The sequence below is a fragment of the Pimephales promelas genome, chromosome 24, assembly GCF_988280905.1.
Source record: "Pimephales promelas chromosome 24, fPimPro1.hap1.1, whole genome shotgun sequence".
Classification (NCBI taxonomy): Eukaryota; Metazoa; Chordata; class Actinopteri; order Cypriniformes; family Leuciscidae; genus Pimephales; species Pimephales promelas.
The window spans coordinates 13,354,388-13,371,230 of NC_142792.1; the positions used below are offsets into that span (position 1 = coordinate 13,354,388).

At 36.4% G+C, this 16,843-nt stretch overlaps 2 protein-coding genes and 1 long non-coding RNA gene across 5 annotated transcripts in view; all 3 read left to right on the forward strand.

Moving 5' to 3' along the window:
* Positions 1-16,843, forward strand: part of prrt4b (proline rich transmembrane protein 4b) — a 204,900-nt gene that overhangs the window by 155,830 nt on the left and 32,227 nt on the right. The window lies entirely within an intron of this gene.
* On the forward strand, positions 109-4,238 carry LOC120476509 (uncharacterized). The gene is made up of 2 exons (XR_016150034.1): positions 109-664; positions 2,604-4,238. It is a non-coding gene; the product is annotated as an uncharacterized LOC120476509 (long non-coding RNA).
* lepb (leptin b) lies at positions 10,803-12,742 on the forward strand. Its single transcript, XM_089127062.1, has 3 exons — positions 10,803-10,882; positions 11,118-11,259; positions 12,174-12,742. Exons 2-3 carry the CDS (start codon positions 11,122-11,124, stop codon positions 12,540-12,542), a joined length of 507 nt encoding a protein of 168 aa, XP_088983188.1. The 5' UTR covers positions 10,803-10,882; positions 11,118-11,121; the 3' UTR covers positions 12,543-12,742.

Consider the following 16,843-nt stretch of genomic DNA (forward strand, 5'->3'; position numbering starts at 1 on the left):
GAGCTCTCCAGACAGATGACTGCTCGCGCTCGGCACTTTCTATTTTTGTCCTCGTGGCGCTGTTTCTGCTCTTACTACCATTTTTTTTTTTTTTGATTGCGGGCGGGAATAAAACAAACCTGAGAACAACTCTCCTCTGCTCTGTCCCTCACTTTGATATTTATATAACCTTGCCCGCTCCTTAAAATAGTCGTAAAGTCGTACCTGCTCGTGCGCCACTCGTCCTTGCGAGCTTTACACTCTCTGAAGAAGAAAAGAGAAAAAATGATAAAAAGAAGAAGACAATGTAGGGGGAGGGAGCGAATCAGAATATTATGGATTGATACAAATAGTCGCTTGCGCCAACCCTCAGCCAGAGTTGAATTAATGTGTTACTATTTTTGGAACGCCTGTGTTTCCAGGGGAAACCTAATGACGCAATGACGTCAATGCAGGTCAACAGCAGACTGGAGGAATTGAGCGCTTCCATTAGATTTTGCAGTATTTTCCAGAAACGCGGAAAGGACAAAATGGATTAGTTTAAAATGTATGAAAACATCAGAGTGTAATTTGAAAACATTAAAGATCATTGTGAGTGGAGCACATTCGAATCTATCGGAATTATTATTACAAAAAAAAAAGAAAAAGAAAAAGATCTCGTCTTCCTTGAAGCATCGCTCACACGGTAAGTCTGACATGTATTTTCTTTTAACTCTCACGTCGCGTTGACTTGTGTCGTCCCCTTTAATGGGGCTTGGTAGAAGCATTGGTTATGTATTTCTGACTTTCTAAAAGACAATCTGATGCATGTTTTGTCTTCATCCGCAAACTCAACACATGCAGAAAACACCCTGTTTCAGATGGTTTCTATGAAGCGGGTTATAAGCGCCTATAAATGAGCTATAACGCGCGTGCTTCGCCCTGCGTCCCTATGCGCGCTATTAAAAACCATTTAGAGCTATTACAACTGTTGAAACGTGCATCATTTCGTAGTGCTGACTTATCTTAGCTTGAAATCGTCTGAAATAACTTCCAATTATTTAATTGCGTTTTTCAAATTCTGACTCGTGACTGAATGTGGTGTAGAACAGGCGCCTGCGAGTAGCCTATGCATGGGAAAATACAACGCAAACACACAATATGTTTACCGTCCGATTCGTAAAATGCGTTTGTGTTTTATTATACAACTAAAGGTGTAGGACAGTGGCATGTAGGCTTTAGAACAGAAATAATTAGTCAGTCATATCCACTTCCATAAACATGAACACGATTTATGTCCGGTACTACACCAAACCGACTAGGGTAGCGCAAAAGCATTAGCAACAAGTACTATACGGATTGTATTATAAACGTTCCTGTTTTGTGCAACAAACCCAGTTTGGTTAAATGTAACAATTGAAACCTTCTTTCAAAAATGCATGGGAAGCAAACACCCTCGCAATAAAAGAGAATATTAGGCTACACACATTCACACACCCCTAAAACAACTATACACAGAGAGAAAGAGGGATATTGAAAGACTCCCAATCCAAAAAAAAAAAGAGTGATTTCAATATTCTCTTGTGGAGAGTCATATCTGAATAGGTTCATGAGTTTATAATTTTATGTTTCAGATTGCAAGCAAGCACCTGTGTTTGTATCATCGGTGTGACGAAACCCCCTTCTTTCCCCATCTCTTCCCCAAACTGTGGGTGTGTGCAGCACAGGGCGTTCACCACGGCGGGTGGGTTTCAGCACCGTGGACAGCAGCCCGTTCAGCACAACGGACAGCACCCGATTAATTAACACGCCTCCTTCCGTCAGCCCGAATACACCACATCAGTTATACCAGTGCGTTTGCGTTTCTCCAGTTCACGTATGTGGTGTTTCATTTCTCATTGATGGACATTTACGCACAATGTGAACACGGAGATACACACGGGTTAAAATGATTGGATAAAGGCCCCTTAGATTTAGATTTGGGCGACAAAAAAACGCTAAAGTCGTTAAAAGGAACTGTGGCAGAAGCGCAATCAGAAAAGGGAGGAGAGCGCGCATGGGAGGGCGACACTTTTACACATATGACGCATTTAGTGAGGTAAGCCTAACGGATGCCTACGTCATCTACTCCGCTTGACCCCAACCATCTTTGGCCCGCTAACAAATAAGAATACAATGCTGAGATAAAATGCTATAGAAAGGGCGTTTTGCATGACGGTTTCGGGGTGCGTTTTGGCAGAATTTCACAGGTGAAATTATATTTAAACTTGCGCAAACGAGCGAGAAAGAGGAGCTTTGGTTTAAGTGGACTAACCTGTGATGCGTGAAGTTTAGGCTGCACGTCATAAATGCAACACGTGATCCACAGAAAATACCATTTTCTGGCCATTTAGTCTGGATAGAACACAAAGAGCGCAAGGAACAACGCAATGGTGCTCATTCTGTGTAATTGAATAATTTATTACAGTGTGTAATTGTAATAGTTTAAATTCAAACCTTTGCTGGTTTCAAATTGTTAAACTATTTGATCAAGACAGATATGTGTGTTCATTATTGTTTATAAGAAATATGTCTAAATGAAAGAAGGCTGATATTCACTTTTCATTCTCTCTCCCTCCCTTTCCCTCTCTTTTTTCTCTGTTCAGATATATACGAAGCTGATTTCCAGGTCCCTGTCTTGTCCTTTTCAGGTCTTTTTGCGGTCTGGGCTTGCTGTTCCTTGAACCAGTAGCCAGGAAGCCCTTACCCCAAAAAGTATCTGCAGAGGACCACATCATCTTAACAGATATATCAAGCTCTCAAAATTTCCACCAAACACAGATTACTGACAAAAACTGTCCTTTTTGCATAACTAGAAATCTTTTCACATTTAAAAGCAAAGCATTTCTAAATCAACATGGTACATTAGGCTATTTTTACATAGTTCCACACTATGGTGGGAAGATTTACAGACCTTGTACGTTTAAATATCAAATTTGACTTCCTACCACAAATGTGATGTACAAGATGAACTGTGATGCATTTAGCAAATTCAATCTGAAAACAACCAGATCTTAACGTTTACTTGTTGGGCGGAGTAACTGATGCTGCGGAGTTCGATTATATTAATGTGTACGAAATCAATTCAAACTATCAGGCCTGTTTTATTTATCAAAAGATCCATCTCAAAAAGTCTAATAAAATGGACCATTCCATCAATATTGATAAATACTGCACTAGTTTCTTAAACATGAAACAGTACATTAATATATAAAACATTTTTCAGTTGGATTTTATTGTTTGTCGGTCTATACAAACCAACCTGACATTTATTAGCCTATATGAAAGTGTTTTGTTCATTTTAACATTGATTTTCTCTGCCCTGTATGGATGGAGAAATATATTAATCGCATATCCATTACCTTTCTCCTTCCTTTAAAATTATTTAATAATCTTTTTTTTTTTTAAAGACTGCCATGTCATTCATATAATGCATACTGTACAATGAAAAAGTACTGAAAGGAACATTCAAGAAACAGCTTAAATGGGCCAAAAGACCTTATTAATGGCAACCATATGACAGTTGGGTATTCATCAGGTCCATGGGCATCTTGCTATTGTGCTTTTTTGCCAAGAGCATTTATCCCTATAACTTCCTGCCCATTCACCAGGACACCAGCTGAGTGCTTTGGCCACGTGACTCTACTGTCCGCAGGCCTTTCTGTTGTTTCCGTTCTTGTCTTGGAGATCATGCACTCCACAAAAAGGGAGACCATATGCTTGACAGACTGTTTAAATAAGGCTCATCCAAATTAAGATTTAATAAATATGTGTATCAAGTCTCTGTTTAGCAGGAGAGTGGAACCAGAGAGAAAAAAATTTGTAAAGATAAGGTTTGTGATATTACTTCAAATTGGGAACTTAGAGATGGTAATCTTATTATTCAAAGTATTCCTTGTTTCTTTTTTTAATAAACACACAGTCCTTTCTATACTGATGACGGTGTGACCCTCATATTGGAGACGGGGTTAGTCCATTTGAATTATGATCCAAAAACATGGCACACAATTTGTGTCACCATTTAGCCTTGGGAAATGGAGCAGTGCTCCGCTGATGTCACCAGCGTAGGACGTACTGTTGTGGAGCCTCTTTTTTGGGGTCTCCAACGGTCTATTGCAGTAAGGAGTTTTGAATTTGCTCATAAAGGTTTTAATTTAATCAATGATTTAATTAATGGTATTTTGTTAGAAAGGTTTTAAATGTAACCAAAAGTTGCTATTAAAATATTGATGTTCGGTGTATTTTAGTGTTGTGTTAATCTTTCCTGCATCCGTATATCTCTCTCTGGCTGAGTGGACTTGAATGAAATATTTTGTTATAATACCGGTTCTTGTTAGAAATAAATATGGTTATGGGTGCTTAAATAACATAAGCAGAATTCAACAAGATGCCAGTCTTCTCAGTTAGAGCACAAATAGTAGTGTGAGAGACCCGGGTTCGAATCCACTATGAGACACCAATGTGTCCCTGAGCAAGACACTTAACCCCTCCTTAACCCCTCTGTTGCTTTGGATAAAGCGTCAGCTAAATGAATAAATGTAAATGTAAAAACAGGACACATAACCCGCATTTTATCCCTGTGGCTGACTGGCCAGATGACAACTGAACAATGTTGTTTTATTTTTTATTTAGTTGCTTGGGATCTAAGAGTCTGCTAAATGAATAAACGTGATGCAAAGGTTGCTGGAACGCTAATCAAATACTGTACAATATGGAATTTTGCAGTCATAACTGTCTTATATCCTACTTCTTATGAACAAAAATGGAGAAGCATTTAGTAAATATTGGAAAATCCGATTTAAATTTTCGTTTTTTATATGGGAATATCCTTTCTAACTGTTCTACTATTCCCTCCCCCTATCTTGACACATTTGTATTTACCCTGATCTCCTGGTTTCTCTTGCACTTGAAACCTGACTCAGTGAAACCTCCTACAGGTCAAATTGAGCAGTGCGCTTACACTCAGTTCAAGGGAAACAGACTGCAAGAGTTGAGGGACTGCTTTTTTTTTATCCTCCAAGTTTTAATCATTTCTCTTCTCATCGAACAGTGAGGTTTTGCCTATAAAAAAGAGTTTTTAGAATAAAACAGATGGCTGAAATAAGGCAAGTCTCTCTCTCTCTCTCTCTCTCTCTCTCTATATATATATATATATATATATATATATATAGTTTGTTCTAAGAGTAGAGAGTTGACTTTGATTCCATTTCTATATATTTAAATACAGTTGACTTGTACAGCACTTTTCATAGCTCTCCAGGCTCAGTTTTATTATGTACAGGAAATTATGTACATTTTTCTGCAGACACACTGGTCTTCCTAAAATTTGATCTGATCTTTACAAGAATAGACAATTACAGTCTGCCTAAACACATAGCAATGCAACAAATATACCATTTGTATGTTTGCTGACCCATTCATGAGCTTTTCTGGAGCAGTGCAATTCAGTGATACAGTAATTTAACAAATGCTGTGGAGGTGACCACGCTTGATGAAATCAGTGCATGCAATCAAACTATGAGCCACTGTTTAGCACTCAACTTAGTGCAGCAGCATTGTGAAATACATGATCAACAATGACAATAAAATAGCATTTGGAATAAAAGTGCCCCATTGCTATTTTAAAGGTTCCTAGTTATGATTTGGAGGTCTCCTACAACAAGTTTACATGCATTAAAGGTCAAACAACAATTTAATTTTCTCATAATATACATTGTGTACAATGATTCTCAAACGACTCGTCAGATGAATCAGTTTCTCTAAATTCTCCTTTTTCTCTGCTCTTCTCTGATTGGCCTGATTGGTTGCGATTGGTCCACCGCGTTTGCTTTGTTGGAAGCTAAACGCGTATAACCATAACTAAACTTTAGCTCAGGAGACTTCCTCAGTCCTTCGCAATTGAACACACTGTAAAGACAGTAACGATGGCATCGATTTTACCATATCAATCCAAGCGTGAGTCAATCCGAGCGTGAGTCCACCATCGCAAGGATGACATAAGCAGGACATTTCTAAGTGATACACTACTCAGTTTGAGGTACATTATGAGATGTTACAAATGTTATATCTCACCATTACTATTAACAAGTATGTCCATCATCTAGCTATATTTCTTATTGCGGTGTAAATGTGGGAGCTATAACAATAACCAACGCATTCTCATCCTTTAACGTCATATAGAACGCTTATGCAAAAACGGCGCTATGCTACATGGCACCCGTTATCGTTAATATAACACGCGCTGTGAGGGCTAAGTTTAAGTGTGGGGTAGGGTGTGCGTGTCATATTCACGCTAAAGGATTTATGACGTCTTGGGTTCGCGTGTTATAACGATAAAGGGTGCCATACGTTAGCCGAGCACTAACGTGAATGATGTAACGTTAAAGATTGCAAAACTAATACATACTTATTACTTACTTACAGGTTGTTATTCTGAGGAGCAAGCTGGTCCAAATAAACTGGGTACTGACCCATCTTTCCAGAGCAAAACCTATAAAACTCCAAGATTTGATCAGTAAAATGATGTTTTTGAAAGCGGGAGTTGTTTTTGCGGGCAAAGTAGACTTTTTGTTATTTTCTAGTGACGTAGAACCGTAACCCAGTGGATTCGAATTACAAAATACTTGTTTGGGCGGGTCGATTCTTTCTTCTGTGAGCCAATATCTTTATTTATCGACTTTACAACTTTGCAGAAGATTTACATTCACAAACAGCTTGGCCATATTACACACGGCATGAAAAGGAATATTCGAAAAACCATAATAGGGGCACTCTAGTAAAACCAGTTTCACTATTCTTTGCTCTTAATAACAGGCTGCATCCTTAATGCCGTATCCCATACAGATGGGTGTCCATATTTGTAGAGTTTTACATGTCCTGCCCGTCATGCTTTCCAGCGCATGATTTCCAGATAAGACCCATCCCACCAGTAGAACGGTTTTGAAAAGTTCCGTTGGGACAGAAGCAGACTGGAATCCAGTCTGAACGATTAGTGCTGGGTAAAGCCGCATATTTGGAAATTACGTAGAAATATTTCACTTAATCATAAACAGATGGAAATCCAGGACAAAGTGCAAGTCATCGATAACCGTATCCAAGCTGACTGAGCAGAATCAGACCAACCCCATAAACAGACTCTCAATCCTAAAGAAACAATATCACATGACCCACAAGAACACATGATTTAATAAAAAAAAACAAATATAACATCCTCATGAATTATTCCACCATTTTTCCTAACCTAAATGACATGAACACTTCTGTTGTAGAAAACACCCAAGGAGAAGGAAAACCCCAGTGCATTTTATATGAATACCTTTCTGATGATTCCATTTTCTTCTATTTCACCTCATTAAGGAATATCTATCGGACTATTAAATACAGGAAATTGCTGTATTTTCCCACCGTTTTTGCTTGCTCATGTTCTTGACTGTTTATTTGCACATTAATGATGACCAAAGGAAGCTGTGACAAATTATTAAAATACTCAGGCTTTTATGAATGATGCTATAAATCTCAGTGTCAGCCTCATGAACTGCAGTCATATTTGGATTATGGGATTAAACTCTAACCTATGACCGTAAATTGGGGAAAAGGACAGGAAGTGAATATGCGTCATTAAAAAAAAATAATAAAAAATAAAAAAAACAAGCAGAGGTTTAATGAACTATCAGTTTACGGGAAGAACACTTTATTACTATCAGTCACTCGGTGATGTCAAATGTCAGCCAGAGTTGAACATAAACCGTTTTGTAAGTAAATCAATATGTAGGCACATTTGTCTACAAAACCAATGCACAAATCAAAATGTTTAAGATCATGAGACACATTAATTAATTTGTTTTATGTTTAATTTAGTGCTTGTATGCCCATGTGCACAACATTCTGTATTTCAGATCCAATAAAAGTGTCCCACATCCGTTGCTTCCATCTCTCACACATTACTGGATCTCAATGTAGCGTGAATTAATGTGTGATCAAACGACAGTGTCTGAGCATGAAGAGGCCAAATGGACTAAGTGAAAACAAAAGATCAGAGCTGAATCTTAATTCCTCATTATCACACACACACAGACTCTAAAAGCACATGGCATGCATGCGTTTATGTGCGAGTCTGAGTGGGTGTGCCAATGAATTTGTGATTAAAACATTAATTATCATTAACGTATCAAATTATTGCTCAGTAACAAAGCTAAAACGACAAAACAGTTGACATAACTCTGTAAAACAACATTTATATCTGAATAGAAAATCAGCCAAAACCAATTAGGGTTTACGGTAAGACTGACCCAAAGCCTTTTGTTTGACAAAAATAACTGTCATGTCACTGTTTTCTGTGGGAGATTATCGGCTGAATCACACAGGGTCCCGACTAGTCTAACACAGTCTCATCCCAAAAAGTCATATAACTGACGTCTTGGGACGTATTTTGAAATGACATTTAGTTATATGACGTCTTGGGATGAGACCGGGTTGACTAGTCGCATTAAGAGCCCATAGAATCAAAACTGGACTTGAGTGACTTTTGGTCCATGTTTGGTAGCCTTTAGGTCATCTCTATACTCCTAAAATATGATTCCATTATTTCTTCATTTAACAGAATTAAGTATTAAAAATGTATAATAGTATTTATTATAGTAAATAAAAAATATTGATGAAGTATCTTGAACTTTTACAATATTTTTAACAATATAAAATCAAGGAAATGTGTCAACAAAGGGAAGAAAACAGTAGTTTCATTGGGTTACTAACACTAAAGCAGCATTCAATTTACAAACAAACTGTTGAATCTACGTTTACAGTAACAACAGAATATACAATTTTAAATACCATTACATAAAATCTACTGGGTGTGTACATAGGCTACACGTAAGACAATGCACTCATTATTATGCAGAACTGAAAGCCATCTGCGACTATCAGCACATACACTACCTTTAGATTAAAAAGTTCAGATTTCAACTACGCAGTATTCTATTCGTCTGTAAATGTCCACAGCCAAGTCTTTGCTCATCTCTAGAAAAGTAAAACAACTTTCAACCAACATTCAGCTGAAGTAATGTGAAGCCAATGAAATCCAAAGCACACCATTTCCAGGAACTTAGACTGAGAGCCTTCGGGAATTACATCACTGACACACACACACACACACACACACACACATACGGCAGGCTACACTCATTCAAACACGTAAAAGTATTCAGACAGGAAACACGCATGTGGATGAACACACAGTTCAGATTATTAAAGGAATGTAAAACCACCAATCCAGTTTCATCCAGAGAATTCATAAAGTGCTTTGTCAGCTTCTGCCTCACAAAATCCTCTACTGGCAATCATGCTAGCTCATATAGTGATACAAAAAAACACACTAAGTAATAAACATGAATCTTTTTAAACTTAGTCTTGAAGTATGAAATGATATGAGTCACAAACAGCACATTCTGACCAACATCATGTCAAAAAAAAAACAAAACAAAAAAAACACTGATACATTTAACAGGGGACAATGTGCCAAATAATTTGTAGTTTTGATTTGTAATGTGCTCATAGCATAACAGCTATCATCTTTGCCTTGTTTAATGATTTGAATCTTGAATCTGAATTCTTGTCTGAGATTTTTGCTGCATCCGAATGCTGAAAAAAGCTACCTCCACAGGCGGCAAGTAAACAAGGTACGTCCGAATGTATTTTTATTACATCCTTTCTACTAAGATACCTTTATATGATGGATTTCTGAAGGCAGCATGTCCACTATCCTATGCAATTGATTCTGTGACAAATCTGAAAGTTGTGGTTGATGAGTAAAGTGGGTATTTTTGAACACTTAAATTAAGTAGTAATTAAATATTGGCTTGGTCATCACCAAAGCTCTCTCAGAATCCTGTCCGAAATCAGTTTTAGGAGGTACCTGCACAAATGCTGCCTGCAAAGCCATTGACCGGCAGAATGGCAAGGCAGCAGACTAAGCCTAGTATGGGCTTCTTATAGTCCTTGGTTACAACACAAGGAATTCCCAAGGCCTAGTTTTTCTTCAAATCATTTGATGTACTGCATGTTTTTGTTTTTTTAAGTGGGCCTTGTAACAACACTTTTACATAAATACCAAGAGTAACAAAAGAAGAGATTTTTCCTGCAGTTTATCATGTTTGTGATCATTATCGTGCATCATTTTATCCGAAATAAATAATTTAGTTACTCAAAAGTCAGTATTTCAGAAGCAGCAAATAGTAAGTTAAAATTAAATGTTGCCGTTAAATGTTGTACTTTTTCTTCCCCTTGTATAAATGTAGGAACTTCCAATAGGGGAAAAAATTATCCTACTATAGGGTCACATTATAAATAAATAAATAAATAAATAGATGAATATTTAAAACAATACATCATTTGCTGACTGTTTACTAAAATGTTTTCTAGCTTTTCTAAAACAGGAGGTAAAACTCAAGTAGTTCACGGCCAAGACTATAATATCAAAAACATTCTTTCCATGCAATCGTTTGACAAATTAACCCTGAATAACTACGTTCATTGAACGACACTTGAAACATGAATTGAAACCAAATATTTGAAGAAGAAAAAAGCATGTTAGTATGAAAAACAAAGATGACACACTATAAACATTCTGTTTAAACGTACAAGCCACAGACAAAAGAAAATCCTCTAATACACGAAAAAACATGGACACTTTACTGGAAGTGTCCTTACCTGGAGCCCCTGGGTGTGATGTATCGCACCAGAATAATTTGACGGTGTCTTCTAAACTATGGACGACAAAGGCAAACCAGACGAGACCGGCGCAGGGTGATTCACAATGAGTCAATCATCCACAGCTATAAAAGGGAGAGTCCTGCTTGAGTTTCTCAATATGAACATCAACACACCAGAGGTAAGCACTCACTCATTCACTCACATGGACATAAAACATCCCAATAGGACCTTTATGTCAATGAGACTGATAAAATATAAATTCTTGTAACAATTTAATTCATTATTTTACTGTACTAAACAGGGTAACTGTATTGATTTCAAAGTTTTTTTTATGAAAACAAGTTTTTGAGACATTTGGATACTCTACATACAATTAAACGTGACATATGACAATATGATTCGTTCTTTTTCAGAAAAATGCATTCTTCCCTGATCTTTTGCCTCTCAATGGCAGCTCTGGTGGCCATTAGCATCAGCCGACCCACAGCTACAGAAGACAGGATACGAATCATGGTCCGAACTACCATCAGTAGAATTAAAAAAATCAAGGATGAGGTAAATGTTCTGCAGTGATGTAATCACCTTCATGTCCTTGTAGCCTTTCTTTTTTTTCTGTGGAACACAAAAGAAGATTTTTCAGCATGTTGGGAGAAGTAAAAAGTGGGCCACCATTGACTACGTTTGCAGTTCCTTTCTGAGACCTTTCCTTTCTGAAAGGTCTCCTGTGTTTCACAATAGAAAGTTATACAAGTTTGGAATAGCATGAGGGTGAGTAAATGATGACACTCAAGTTATTTTTGGGTGAACTATAATCGGAACAAGAGCATGTAGCTTGACTTACCAAAGCATTTTTCTCAATTCTCAGCCATTTGAAACATAATATTTTAGGATTGATATTCTATAGTGAAGCAAAGCAAATTCATTAATGTATGTTCATAATTCAATGAGTCGAAAATCATGTCTTTCTTTAATTAGCCTTTCATTTTAGCATTCAGTTCAACTTCATTTTGGGAGCACATGAACTAACTAGCTGCAACTTTGTCTTTTGTGGAAAAAGAAACTAACTTGCACCGTGAGAAATTCAAGTCACACTCTGTACTGTCATTATACATGAGAAAATGAAATGTAATTGAAGAGTTCAGATGCAAAAGCCTCTAAATGCCATTTGAAATTTCCTTCTTTAATGATGATTTTTATCAAACTTGTATATTTAAGTTCAGTAATTTCACTTAAATAACAATTATTAGATAATTATCATTGCCATTTAAGTGAAATCACTGAACTTAAATATAAAAGCTTGATAAAAATCATCATTCTAGAAGAAAATTTCAAATGGCACTTAGAGGCTTTTGCATCTGAACTCTTCAATTATTTATTGAAAAGTTTGTATATGACAAGGGCGTGACTTCTCTTGGACAACGTTAATCAATACAGCACATTAATCTCTAAATCTAAATCTGTCTCCACAGCACTTCCAGATGTCTCCAGAGATTGATTTTGGCCCTGACATTGACACCCCCATTGATGGTCTCACTTCTATTTTCGTTCACTTGAGCTACCTGCGGTTGAGGCTGCGAGTGCCTCCAGCCCAACACCTACAGCAGGTCCAGGTGGACTTGGAAACTCTCCTGAGCACGTTGGAGGGACTGGCCATCTCACAGGCATGCCCCCTGCCCAACCCCGGGACCCCAGTGCACAAAGATGAAACGGCCTTCCCCGTTACCTCCAACTACTTGTACCTCCTGGAGCTCCAGAGGTACCTAGAGAAGCTCTGCCTGAACATGGACAAACTAAAATGGTGCAAAGACACGGACGTGGCTGAGACGTTTGGATTCTGAAATGTGTAAGCCATGCATCATTCATTCTATCACTCTCAAAAATGCACTTGCAAGGAATAGTTCTCGAAATTATTTGTTAACTTATTAGACTTGATTAGTACTTTTTTTTTTTTTTTACACTACAGCTTTCTATTTTTCTATTTTTGATGTTTTGTAGCACTGGGAAAGTTGAACTTGCCTGTATGTTTATTGTATTTTTTATGTCAATGGATGTTTATTGTATTTTCTATGGATTTTTTAAGACAATAAAATATCTTTACAAAAATCAACATTCCCTGTTCTTATTTTTGAAACAGAAAGAATAAAACTAGTTAAGAAAATAACTTTATATGATATATTTTAGACTGCTCTGTAATGAATGGTTTTTAAGGTTTACTTGGGCAATGACTCATACATTGTGGTAGAGTAGATTATTTTCCTGGATTTCTCATAAAACATGAAACATGACGAAACCCTAACAAGCCCAGTAGCCCACAGACAAAAGTGAGCCCACTTCTTATTTTATTTCAAAATGTAAAAAAAAAATAGCTTCACATTTTCACAGCAAATGTATGTTTCTTCAAAATCAAATATTTGTCAATCAAATATTTAGTTCTTGAGTTTTTTGTGAGGACGTGACGTGATCAGGACTTCCAAAAGATGTGATTTGTCTGGTGAAACTGGTGATGACACTGGCTAAGAATTATTATAGGCAAGGCATACCATTGTTTTTTTCATGCACTGGGTTAATTTGAGGTTTTGAGGTTCAGATTCAGTACACATTACTAAAGGCCCTTTTCTTAAAACAATTTTTCTCCAGTTTTATTGCTATCTGTATTATGAAGGTTTTTACTGAGGGGTTTGCTTTTTTCATATAGCCTAGTTTATATTAAATCTTTTCCCTATAAAATGTTGTTTTTCTGGCTGTTGGTATAGAGTCCAAAAGACTCTCTGTAAAAATCTTTGAAAATGAAATAATTTTCAACATGGTTTTATAAAGAGTTCAGGTTTCTGTTCTGGAAATGTATGGAAATTGGCATAATATACATATATTTGGTTGTCATGTGTCAGTGGTGGCAATCACCAGGTGGATTAATTTATGCTAATGACGATATGACTTCAGTAAATGCTATAGTTGTGTTGTCAAAGTTGTCAAAATGCATTGTCGCTTAATATTGACCTTAACTCAATGCTTTTTGAGCACATTCATTGGCTAATTCAGCCGTTTGTTTTGAGGGATGTTCGTAAGAATTGTAGGTAAGTACCTGCTCACTCAGAAAATGAGACATATTGATGGATTCACTGCTGATTCAGGCCTTAAAAGGAATTCAGATAAGATAGAGGATATTTAACATATCTCAGTGTAGTACTGAGTTTGTAAAAATGTCAGTTAGTTTGTAAAAATTTTGTCAGTTACATTTTCGGCCAATTGTTAAGAAAAAGAAATTGAATTGGTGGTTAACAAATGATATATCAATATGAGGGTATTGCCAAAGGTGGAAGGTATAGATCTCCATATGCATCTTTATCATTAGATGTGCCTCCATATGGTGATTAAGGATTTAAATTTGGATAAAAAAAGCCACATTATTTAAAAAAGGAGGTAATTTGTAACACTAAAGAGCTAGGGGGGCTTGAGGACTTTATAGTACACTTAATGACAATTTCAAAATGTAATGGTTGATAGAGTTTAACAAGAAAAAGTCATTGGACTGTAGCTATTATATATTAAACGGGTTTTCACTTTTTGTTGAATTTTCTGTTGACAAAATGCCTGTTAAATTGGCCATTTTTTTACAGACAAGCCCTGCTAGCAGAAATTGTTAATTATTTCATATGGAATAACAAAGACACTTTTTTAAAGCAAATTACTATTCTGGTTCAGTGAAGTGAATATTTTAGTCATTGGTTAATTCCAATAGATATCGGCTGTCATATACCAAATATTTAAATTCAGTAAATGAAAAATCATATACTGACTTTATTTCAGTTACTGTTTTAAACCAAGAGACTTTGTTATTGTTCTTGATGCAATTCCAAAGAGTGTGGTGTAACTTTTAAAGAACTAGTTTAATGGATATCAACATGGATAATATTTCAGGAAATATTTACATTAATAATGTTGATATTTAAAGATCAATTTAGCAATAAGGTTATTAAGAAATGCTCTTTGTTGTGTGTCTTTTACTGCAGCAATATTTGTTGCTCTTCTTTATTTGGTAATATCTCTTGCATGGAACAAAGCATGGAAACTAGTTTTATACCAATAACAAACTGTCTTACAAAATTCTTCACAGAACTGTTTTTTTTACGTGCATATGATTGTTTTTCGCGTGCATTTGATACACGCACTTTATTGCGTGTAATAGACACCACTACTAAACCTATCCCATGCGTATTATATGCACGTAAAAACTCATTTTCTTGTAGGCCTATAAATTGAAGTGCTATAGAGACGCATTTAGTGTGATTTAGGCATTTAGGGTTGTCATTGCAGATAAAACACACTTTGGCTTTGCATTTACAAAACTAGGAAGGATTAATGCATAGTTTTCATTATTCTTTGTATGGCTATTTTCACTTCGTGTTTTGGCATTGTCTGGCTATATCATGAAAAAAAGTCCATTATGAAGCAAACAAATACAACTGAGACCACAGACTGTTGAGTTCTTAAGGTCAAGTATCAATAAAAAAAAAACCTTTAACTTCAACAATTAGACGTTTTTTTCGGCGTGGAACGAGGCAAATGAATCCTTTTCACCTTGAAAATAATAAATGTTTTTTTTTTTGTTTGTTTTTTTTTTTTGTTTGTTTTTTGCATTTTAAATAATAGACCATTTCTCAGTGATCTTAAATAAAACAAAATTCCATTTTCTCGGTTTAATAAAAACCAATAGGTCTTTATGGCAGAGGCAATTGCATGTAGATTCAACCCGATCTCACGGGAATTCGTACGAATTTTACGAGGTGGCTAATTCGTAACAATTTGTACGACCTCACTCGTACGAAATAGTACGATTTAGCTAAATCGTACATATTTTACGAATTAGCCAATTCGTATGAATTCGTACGAATGACCTACCCCTGACCCCGCCCCTAAACATAACGTCACTTGGGTTTAGACAAATCGTACAAAGTACGAGTGAGGTCGTATAAATTAGTACGAATTAGCCACTTTTGAATCACTCGTACGAATTGGTCGTGAGATAGGGTAGGTAGATTAGGTCAACATCCGGGTATCTCTCCACTGGAGCGTGTTTACGCAAACGTGTAAGTTTCACGTTTGAGGGGGTTAAACCGTGACATCTACACGTTTTCCAAAGTGGACCATTTAGGCTGCTTCATTAAAAACGTGAAATTTACTAGACGGGTTTTTTTTCGGCATGGATCGAGGCAAATGAATCCTTGTCACCTTGACAATAATAAATGTTTTTTGCATTTTAAATAATAGACCATTTCTCAGTGATCGTCAATAAAACAAAATTTCATTTTTCTCGGTTTAATGAAAACCAAATAAATGGAAAATAAATATAGAAATATAATTTGACACAAGAGGGCAGTACAGCCCTATTTATCAGTTAAACCGTGACATCTACACGCAATGTTGCCAGGGTAGCGGTTTTCCGCACAATTGGGCTATTTTAAAAAAATAATGTTGCGGGAAAAATTATGGAGTTGCGGGTTGCGGTTTTTTGGGCTATATTTATTATGTATTGCGGCCACAAAAATAATAATAATTAAATTGTAGACAAAGAAAAAATTAAAAGGGAACCGTTTATTAGTGGGTGTTGTTGATCCCCGGGAATTAATATTTGGCAACAACCACTGACTGTGGCGGGCGCTATCATAGATGGGCGCTATGGGCGGGCGAGTGGACGCGTCTCATGTGTTTTTGACGTAACATCACAAATCGCATCATCACATCACCTTCGAAGTGTTCCAAATGATGATAGAAAAACGTTCTGCAAATATTGCAAATGTGAAATCAGAGTTCACCACAGTGATCTTATGCTGTGAGTGAATAACATTAAAAAAAAACATTTATTTGACACAGGCAAAGTTGCTTTTTTAAGAACTAATGTTGCTGTGAAAGAGGAAGCTGGCTGCCCACGTTGCTTGTCACTCAAGCACTTCAACATTGATCATTTAGGAAGTGACTACTAGGGTCAGAAAATATCAGAGAGGACAAGTTCTTGACCTTTATTGTATGAGATTGTGTTTCAGTGTGTGATATTAAGATTTTGGGTGAGACAAAAGGTCAAAACTTTAAACTTAACACACATCTATCTATCTATCTATCTATCTATCTATCTATCTATCTA

Coding starts and splice junctions, on each gene's coding strand:
- lepb (XM_089127062.1), top strand. CDS start 11,122: ATGCATTCTTCCCTGATCTTTTGCCTCTCAATGGCAGCTCTGGTGGCC. Junction 11,260..12,173: donor TTAAAAAAATCAAGGATGAG/GTAAATGTTCTG, acceptor CTGTCTCCACAG/CACTTCCAGATGTCTCCAGA.